This window comes from Grampus griseus, assembly GCF_964374135.1.
Source record: "Grampus griseus genome assembly, chromosome: 6".
NCBI classification, from domain to species: Eukaryota; Metazoa; Chordata; class Mammalia; order Artiodactyla; family Delphinidae; genus Grampus; species Grampus griseus.
Window position 1 is genome coordinate 43,206,843 of NC_139000.1, and position 10,129 is coordinate 43,216,971.

General features: G+C 42.0%; 1 protein-coding gene across 2 annotated transcripts in view; it reads left to right on the top strand.

Moving 5' to 3' along the window:
* PRUNE2 (prune homolog 2 with BCH domain) overlaps window positions 1-8,476 on the top strand; it is a 271,709-nt gene extending 263,233 nt beyond the window's left edge. For both annotated transcript variants that reach the window (XM_082655958.1, XM_082655959.1), the window contains one exon: window positions 4,450-8,476. In XM_082655958.1, coding sequence (XP_082512084.1) covers window positions 4,450-4,480 — 31 coding nt within the window. In that variant the 3' untranslated portion in view covers window positions 4,481-8,476. The remainder of the gene's footprint in view (window positions 1-4,449) is intronic.
* Window positions 8,477-10,129: the final 1,653 nt, after the last annotated feature.

Genomic DNA, 10,129 nt, shown 5'->3' on the forward strand with positions numbered 1-10,129 from the left:
ACCAGACACACGCTCACAGTGTGGAGGATGTGAAACGGGATGAGGGCCAGAGTGGCTGAGAGCTTTTTCTGCTGACTTCCAGCCCTGGGTTTCTGGCTTTCTTTAATATCGGAATACCAGGCTTCGTTTACCTTCTGGTTCCGGAGTGGAAGCATTTTACACCTTCTCTAGCTAGTATTAAATGGATAAACTGCAAAATGGGCAAAGGCTCTTCCAAGGAGCTCAATTAAGGCCAAGAATAAAACGCGATGTGTGCTGATACTGTAATGGCCTCATTTCCCTGAGAGAGAGAAGGGAAGGTTAAGTCCATCTCCCTGCTCTTCCTACAGCAAACAGGAGAGTTTCCTTTTATCATTAAACAATATTGTCAGAAGCTTTGTAAGAAACTTCGTTTAACACACGTTAGAAGCCAAACTAGCCTATAGGAAATGAGCAGAAAGCTACTGTGTCTCACTGGAAAATTAGTTCTAGAAAGTGAAGCCCATCTGCCCGATGAGGAATACTCCTTTCATATTTCAAGTCTGATGAAAAGTAAGTTTTTTCCGAAAAGCATACTATTTTTAAAAGTAGCCCCAGGTGCTTGTCTCCTTCACTGTCAGGTTTGGATTTTATTTATTCATGCATCTCCTAAAACCTGCAACATGACTTTTTATATTCTTACACACATAAAAAGTCTACATGATCCAGGAGAAGTGGTTCTGTGTGGGGAGACTTAAATTAGTAGCTTCACAACACAACTGTTATCTCGGAAATCAATCTTCAGTGTGGTTTCCTATATTAACTTAAAAAGCATCCACTCTTGACTATCTCTTGCTCCTTCCATAAACTGGGTTATTAAATTTCAACTTTTCAGCTTCTTGTTTACCAAAAGCTGAAGGGTTCAATTAAACCCTAAAAGGTTTACAAAAAAGTCAGTATGAAAAATGAGGTATTTCAAAATGGTGTGCTTTTTTCAGATTTTTATCAGGGGCCTAGGTGATGAAACAAAGTGACCGTGCCCTTTAAACTTTTCAAGATGATTTCAGGTGTTCTGACCCACATTCACACTCTTCAGATGTTGTGCCCCAGATGTAATAAATATTTTCTTGGTCTGCGAAAGAAACTGAGCCACCACCATATGAATAAGAATAAAAATCCAATCGTCAATCAAACTTAATAACATTCTTTTGGGAATAACTGCAGCTGGAAGTCCATTTTTGAAGCAAAAACAAGTCAAGAAGGATCTGTCTTTTGAAAATGCGTATTAGAAAAAGATCTAATCTAAAAGATCGAAGGGGTCAGAGTGGATAAAAAAGAAGACACCTCCATGGTAAAACCCTGCTGGTAAGAAGACAAGTCAGATCCTTGAGGGCATAAAATAGAGATTAATATCCATGACAACCTGGCCTCTCCTGACAGCATGGCTGGGTTTGAAAACTCCCAAAGGAGACAAGATGATTGTAAGCAGAGAGATGATTTTCCCATTTCAGAAAGACACAGAGCTACTACTGCGACTCTACTACTAGTACGAATATTACTGCTACTAATAATAGACATTTACTGTGCGCTCATTATGTGCGATTGAAAACACTGTAGACTTAATCCTTAGCAAGCTGTGAGAGATACGATTGTTCTGCTTTACAGATACAGACATGGAGACTTAGAGAAGATAGGTAACTAGGCCAAGGCCGCAGAGCTAAGAAGTGGTCGAATTGCTGAGGGTATTTCAAAGGAAGGATACCTTAACTACTGTAAACTGGATGGGCTGGCTTCATTTGCAGAGCTGCGAGAATAAACAGGGCTCAGCTGCTGCAGATTCCACCCGCAAAGCACAGTAACCTTTGCAAGATACAGACTTAAGGCTCGGGAGGGAGGGCAGACCTAAGCAAAATCCGCACATACTTCCCAAGCTGCCTGTTTCAAACAAAGCGTTTTTCTTTTCTCATGGTGGAAGTTCTTCCTCTGAGTGTTCACTGGCTGTACCCTCTTCTTTGGTAGATGCCAGGAAGTTGTGATATGTTCACAGGAGGTGGAAGAGAGGCACAAGTGGCCCGAAGCCATTTTAGGCTTATTCCCTAGATATTTGGGAACTCAGTGGACATTCTTTTTTTTTCCATCTTTTTTTAAAATTGAAGTGTAGTTGATTTACAATGTTGTGTCACTTTCAGGTGTACAGCAGTGATTCAGTATACATATATATGTCATATATATATCATATATATATATGGTATATATATATTCTTTTTCAGATTCTTTTCCCTTGACCTGGAGATTATCATGCTAAGTGAAGTAAGCCAGAGGACAAATGTCACGTGATATCACTTGTATGGGGAATCAAAAAAAGAAAACCCAATACAAATGAACTTATATACAAAACAGAAATAGACCCACAGACATAGAAAACAAACTTATGGATACCAAACTCAATAGACATTCTTTACAACAAGCTTTTCTTAGGATATAAGAATCCATCTCATTAAAGTAGTTGGCGCCCTTTTCAGGCAAATCCTTTGACTTTAGAAAATTTTGGAGGGTGAGAGTGAAAGCAGTGGAGTCACAGCCGGCGAGTCCCTCTCGCGTCACCTGGAGGGAAAAGAGAGCGCCTCACACCCATGGACGCCTCACACACACGGTTCAGAAGCACACAGGACCAAGCACGTGCCGTCACGGAAATGACAGACGATTCAGGAGCGAGGTGGCCCCTACCTGCGGGGAGGGACGTGTGGGCCACAGTAATGCTAGCCCCCCTCGGTTTATCAGTTTTTTCTAAATTATGGTAAAATACACCTAACACAAAATGTATTGAATAGTGTCTTGACCATTTTTCAGTGTACAGTTCAGTAATGTTAAGTACATTCACGTTGTCAGGCAACCGATCTCCAGAACTTTTTCATCTTGCAAAACTAAAAATCCATCCCCATTAAACCACAGCTCCCAACCCCCCACTCCCCTTCTACTTTCTGTCTGAATCTGACTGCTCTAGAGCCTCATATAAGTGGAATCACATGATATTTATCTTTCTGTGACTGGTTTATTTCACTTGGCTTACTGTCCTCAAGGTTCATCCATGTTGTAGCAACTGCCAGTTTCCTTCCTTCTTAATATTCATTGTATGTATAGACCACATTTTGTTATCCATTCATCCATCGATGGACACTTGGGTGGCTTCCACCTTCTAGCTATTGTGAACGATGCTGCTGTGAACATGGGTGTAAAAATATCTGTTTGAGTCCCTGTTTTTAATTATTTTGGGTATGTACCTAGAAGTGGAATTGTTGAGTCATATGGTAGTCCTATTTCTAATTTTTTGAGGAACCTCCATACTGTCTCCCATCATGGCTGCAGTAGTTTACCTTCCCACCAGCAGTGCACAAGGGTTCCCTTTCCTCCAACACTTTTGTTTTCTGTTTTTTCGATAATAGCCATCCCGGTGGGTGTGAGGTGGCATCTCATTGTGGTTTTGACTTGTGCTTTTTAAATAACAGCTTTACTGAGATAGAATTCACCCATTTAAATTGCACAGTTCAGCGGCACAGCATTGTCACTGAGTTGTACAACCAACGCCACAATCAATTTTAGAACATTTTCCTCACCTCAGAAAGTAACCCCATCACTCTCCATTTCCCCTGACCCCAAGTCCCTGGCAATCACCAACCGACTTCCTGACTATATCTGCCTCGTCTGGGTGCTTCCTGTCACATGGCACATGGGCTTTGGGTCGGGCTTCTTTCATTTAGCCTCACGTTTCCAAGGTCATACATACGGTAGCAAGTTTATAACTTTTCACGTGTTAGAAACATACTCTTGATGAATTTAACAAAATTTTAAAAGCTCCAAGACAAAACATCTGGGGGGAGGAATCAAAGGTGCTATGCGTGAAAAAAGGTCAACAGTGGTTTTCTTTGGATGGTGGCCCAAGAGGTCACTTTTAAATTTTATTTTTCTTCACAGTTTTCTGTATTTTTCAAAAACAAACATGTTTCTTTTATAATAGGAAAAAAATTTTTTTAAATATTGGAGGGGTTTTGCCATTGTTGTTTTATTGTTTACCTCTTAGTATTTAGCGCTTGTCAGATGTTCCTTATTTCAAGCAGACCATTTTTTTGCCCCACAAGGAAAGGCCATTTACTAAAAAATAGGTGGATTTCCAAAATGCAATAATATTCCTTATCGTAATCCACTTAAAAGGGAGCCTGCACACAAGTCTTTTGCCCCCTAGATCGTTTGGAAAGGCGTAAAATGCTTCCAGAAACTTTGGTAAAAGTGAACAGATTCCATATGTTAAAGAGAGCTTGGCAACTAGGGAAGATTGTGTTTCACCAGATTTGTCTAGTATAAGAAGCATGCATGATTTATTTTCAGTAAGTCCTTTGAGGAAAAAAAGCAAGCACAGCCCTCCTCAAATCATTACTGTTTCTATTCAGTCTCTCATGTTTCTCATTTCTTTTCTTTTTTTCTTTTTTTCCAAAGTATTAATCTGAAGCTAAAAGAAAAGCCCTAGTTGGCCATGGCTGGAAGAAGAGGATGCTTTTCTGCTTCGTGGTTCTGTTGAAACATATCTACCTGGAAGAGACAGGGCTGATGGTACTTTTTTCCCACTTTGCACTACCTAGTGCCATTCTAAATTTCTAAGGGGAAAAACAGTAAGGGAACTTGTTTGCTCTTAACATGTTTTATGAAATTGTGTGTATTTTCCTATTTTGCCAGTTATGTGCCTCTAAGATTTTAGTTGAACCTCAGCAAGAAAGTAGGACCTTCCGTTTCAATATTTCATTAACCCTTGGTGCAGTGGTATTTCGTCTCTTAGACTGGTGTTGACCACTAAGATAACTTCAGTCCACTATTTATCGTGAGTGGATTTGTTTCCATAGATTAGCTGGATTTCTCCTTGGTGATCATTTCAGGTTTAAAATACACAGGGCTCAACAGTCCCTAGGAAAGTGGTCCCCACATAACTCTACCTTTAAAATCCTAAGCTTGCTTAAGACAGCCATAAAGTAGACACAGGTGTGACACCACATCAGCTAAGTGCCCACTTGGCTCTTGTCCACGTGAATCGTCTCTGCTAACGTCTCTAAAGGAAGCCAGGCTTTCTAATTCACATCAATTTTATTTTAGTTATCAAACTGGGCATCATGTTTTCTGTGAATTGGTCTTTTTACAAAATCATTTCTCCAGCCTCCACGTTGAGAAACTTAAGGATCAATGTCCCCATTTCTGACAGCTGTCTGTGCTTCGAGCCATAAACTTAGTTCTTAGTTTAACTTAAACTTAGTTACACTTTAAGTGCCAAGGGTTCTATGTAAGGTGGCCCACTCAGAAATTCGTTATTTGGTAACATTCAGTTATCTGAATTTCTCTCTCACATGCATTATAAAAAGTAATCTGCTTTCACACACTCTAATCACAGCTTTCAAATTAAACATGAGTCTGTACTATCACTTGCAAAACAGTCCTTTGTAAGTCTTCATATGCCCTTTAAAACACCAATGTGGTTTAGAACCCGTGGGCCTCTAGCAGAGCGAGGGGTTTGTAATCCAGTGCCCCTACCTGTTGCCCTATGGCCTTCGAGTCAAGAATGGTTTTCACACTTTGGGCTAAGAAAAAAAATGTTTTTAATATTTCATGACACATGAAAACTATTCAAATTTCAGTCCCCATAAATAAAGTTTTACTGAAACACGGCCCCACAAATTTGCTTACAGACTCTGCAGCTACTTTCGTACTACAGCAGCAGAGTGAAGTAATCGCCATAGACCATGGGCCCACGGAGCCTAAAACACTGACCCTCTTTATAGAAAGCGTTTGCTGAGCACTGTGTCAGCACATCCATCCTTCCCCCTCCGCATTTGTATTCAGATATTGGTTTCTCTAACAGCATGCACAAACGCACCAACTAATTTACTCTTAAGAAAGAGAATTTTGGCATCCACAAGTTAGTGAAACGCATGGCTTGCTGAAAAAGGCAAGGAGTCCTAGCCACGAGTCCGTGGCTCAGGTTGTGTTTACATGACCCAAAGTGGAGCCTGCTTAGAAGGCTTTTGGCTGTACAGAGAGGCATTGCTGAGGTCCTGCCCTTACCCTGGAGACGATTCTCAGTCTCCAGTATCAACTATTACTAATAAGCTAGCAAAAATTAAAATGCAGTGGAGAACGGGGTTCCACCATAGTCTGAGGATGGTAACTGCATCCGGGAGAGCTGTCGGGGACACTTCGAGCCCTACGTGTCATGAGCTTTGAAATACTTTGAAGCAGACGTCTTTGCACAGGTGACTGAATTGTCCCGCCCTCATCTGCTTCCCGTCCGCCTCCACCCCTCTTCCAGATGTGCTCTCTTACACACAGGTCAGCTCTCTTTCCTCCATAAGCCCCAGCTATCTATGTCCTCCCCTCGGTCCCTTTCCGCTTGGTATCCTGTTAAACCATTCTTTGGGGTCCTCCTCCCTCACAACACCTGGTGTGTCTGAGAGGAAAACCCCCGGAGCGCAGCCCCTCCCACAGCTCACCTCTGCCTTCGGCAGCCCAAGTTATGCCTCTCTCAGAACAGAGCAATGACCCGATTTTCCAGTTGGCTCACTGCTGCCCTGACATGATTAGTCACAATGCTCCCTTTCGCTCAGCCATATCCCATTTTGGAAGAGAAATTACATGGTCCCCCTAGCCACCGGAAGTAATGAAGAATCCGCTGTTCAGCTTAGCGGTGTGAACCCGAGGACATAGAGCTGTCCATAAAAGGCTCTTGTGAGAGAGTCAACCAGACAGGACAACAGTCCCACCATTCACATATTCTCTGAACTTGGCCAGCCTGTTCATGGAAGGCTACTCAGGTGGTGTTGTGTTTGGAGCTTCATCTTCCTATGTGGAAATGAGCATCTTGCTCAATCAGTGATTTTGTTTGGGCTGTTCTACGGGCTGCGTAACCATTCTGATAGGCATCTGCTATTTTATTATCTTAAAAAGACAAATTAATTGCATGTGCTAGAGAAAGGCCACCAGGTAAATTCAAACCAAGTACATAGAAGCCTAGAAGAATCCTGAAAACAAATAATCGCTCAGCCGATATGTAGACAGATGTAAACATTCCCATCATCAACTATCTAGCTCTTGCATTCTGGGCATTCTTGCTTTGGTTCTGACTTCTGGGAACTGTTTGCACTTTTCCTGTAGATTTGTTGTTAAGGGAACCAAGGGGTCATTGGGGCAAACGCATTGTTTTCCTAAAGTGGCAACTGCTATTCACTTAGCTCCTTGATTAAGAGACAGAACAAAAATCTGCGCAGAAGATATCATCAGGGAGTAAGAAAGTTTGTTTGAGGGCAATAGCTGGGGGTGGAAGAAAACCCGAAGTTCCTGTTGAAGCCATACAATGTTTTATGGGGTTATCTTCTAAGACAGCGGTCCCCAACCGTTTTGGTACCAGGGTCCGGTTTCATGGAAGACGATTTTTCCAGGGACAGGGTGGGGGTGGGGTGGGGTGGTTTCGGAGGTAATGTGAGTGACGGGGAGGGAGCGACAGGAGGAAGCGACAGGGAACGAGCGACGGGAGCGAGCGAAGGGGAGCAGCAGATGGGGAGCGGCAGATGGGGAGCGAGCGACGGGGAGCGGCAGATGAAGCTGCGCTGGCTCGCCCGCCCCTCACCTCCTGCTGTGTGGCCCGGTTCCTACCAGGCCGTGTCTGGCGGGCAGGGTTGGGGACCCCTGTTCCAAGACATAACTCTGACATGTGTGAGGAAGTCACTACTCCAAGCCTTTGTGTTCTTAAGGTCTTGTTTTAAGTATTCAGTTATGGTACTAAGTTTGCAACCCTCATCGAATTAATCACAATGCCTCTGTAGTTTGTTCCCTTAGAAACATTTAGATGTGCACAAACTAATCTTTTATATATTTAAAGGTTTTTTTCTACCACATATTGGATCGCTCAGAATAAAGTATCTACTAGACCTTTGTTTTGGTAAATAAATAAATTCTACCTAAATAGTGCAAATTAATAATATAAAGATATGTACCACCACCACACACACATATATATATATATATATGTATATCCTCTCTGTATAATTCAGAAATAAACATTGATTCCACACACAAGTGATGGCTTTCTTTTTCTGAGTCAGCAAGAATCTGTTTCTAGCTTCGCTTTGCAGGAGTCTTATCTGGATATCAGTCTGGCTAGGTACCTGGTCCCTGAGGACAGTATGCATTCTGGCTTCCTTGTCACCCAAACATTATTTCCCTTTTCATTTTTGCTTTCCATGCCTCAATGAGCTACGCTTTCAAAATGTATGGTGTACCCCCTGGGTGAGCAATTTCTCACTTTGGAAGCATCTCCATGTTTCATGGTTACTTGATTTTGTCAACTTCTCCTTTCTCTGTCTCTTGCCTTTTCATAGCATATGTTTATTTTTTATTTAAAATTCATTAAATGCCATTTTATTTTTAGTTGTTATTGTTTTGTTTGGGTTTTTTTACTTTTAGAGCCATCAAGTGGTGTTGGGAATTATCACTAAGCTTTTTTTTTTTTTTTAAACCTAATAAACAAATGTGTACCTCTGCTTCTCAGAAAATTGCGGGAGGAACCAAATGGGAAGTTGCTCTGCAAAAAGTTAGACGTTGCACGTTCTCATGATGTAGGAATGAGTCCTGGTGAGTACTGTCCTCTACCCAATGAAGGGAAGAAGGACAAGAGAAGACTGAGAAGCAATTACAGGCAAATGAAGGGCACGATACTGCAACGTGTACTGTTAACCTTCATTCCACTCCCTTCACCTAACTGGTCGTGGGAATGGAAGGCAGGCTAGGGGAAAGGATGGGTAAAGTGTGGGGATATACACACTATGGTGTATTACACAGCTGTTAGAAGCAACAAATTACACACTGATGGAGCAACACAAATCAGGGTAGAGTGGAAGAAGGAAGAACTCAGTATTTACAGCACAGTGCCATTTATGTAAATTCTAAGCCTACACACACAAAACAGTGCTACCTATTATACAAAGTCCATGCATATTGAATGACTTAGCACACTCATTAGAGGGAATACAGGGGTAGGGTGAGGACTGGGGACCCAAAATGAAGCTGGGAGTCTAATTAAACATCAAAATAAACAATAAACCTTTCATAGGATGAAAATACCTTAAACTTTCAGCCACAGATCATGGAAGAGCCGTGTTAAGGTGCTTGGGGTCGTCAGGGGCTATTCCCTTCTACAGCTTCTCCTGTCGTTGTACCCTTTCCCTGCATTGGCAGCGTCAGGGCTGCGGCAGCTGCCAGAAGGCTGCCCTGGGCTACATCACCCTGAACAGTCACGGAGCTTTTAATGAAGCTGGTGCCTTCTGACACATCCATCCTCACACAGCGGTAACCTTGATAGAGCAAGGAGATTGCCCTGTGAAGCTCATTTTCCTAGATTTTCACTTACATCCATTGAAAACAATTCTCTTTAGCCAAACAAAATTATTTCTTTTTGATATGCAGCCATTTTAGTGATACTCAGATGGCAGACACTACTAATTGCCAACCACTACCTCTCTTGCCTCACTCGCAGTGAGAGACCTGCACCCTCGACGCTTAATCGTGCCCTCCTTGTGAAACTCTTCTCCCATAGGTTGGTGAAGTGAATTGTCCTTTTAGCCACCCAGCCCCATTTTTGTTATCTATTGCTACATAACAAATTACGGTGAATTCTCATTATTTGAGGCAGTTACATCCTATAAAGGCAATGAGAACACTTAATTAGCAGGTACTGAACCATTGCTCCTAGAGGAAATACAGGGTTTTAGGTTCCTGTGAGCCTCTGGTCACATTTCCATCAACTGATCAATACCTAATCTTGTTTTGTATGTGTTTCTGTTTAAATACGCTTTCTTTAATATATATTGTTGACCCATTAACATTGAACTCACAGCCAAATCCTGAATATAACTCATGCCTGAACAAAGCTTATCTAATACAGGAATTTTCTCCATAAGGCACATCACAGCACTCAGGAACATTAGACAGCGCTTCAACTCTCTCCTTGGGGACCATTTTAAAGAGTAAAATTACAAACAAAAATACCAAAAACATGGCACTAAATAGACCATGAAAAGGACGCTTGTTTACTACCGTAAAGGACAGAGACCGGAGAGCTGAGCCTTGCCTTGTTCAACCT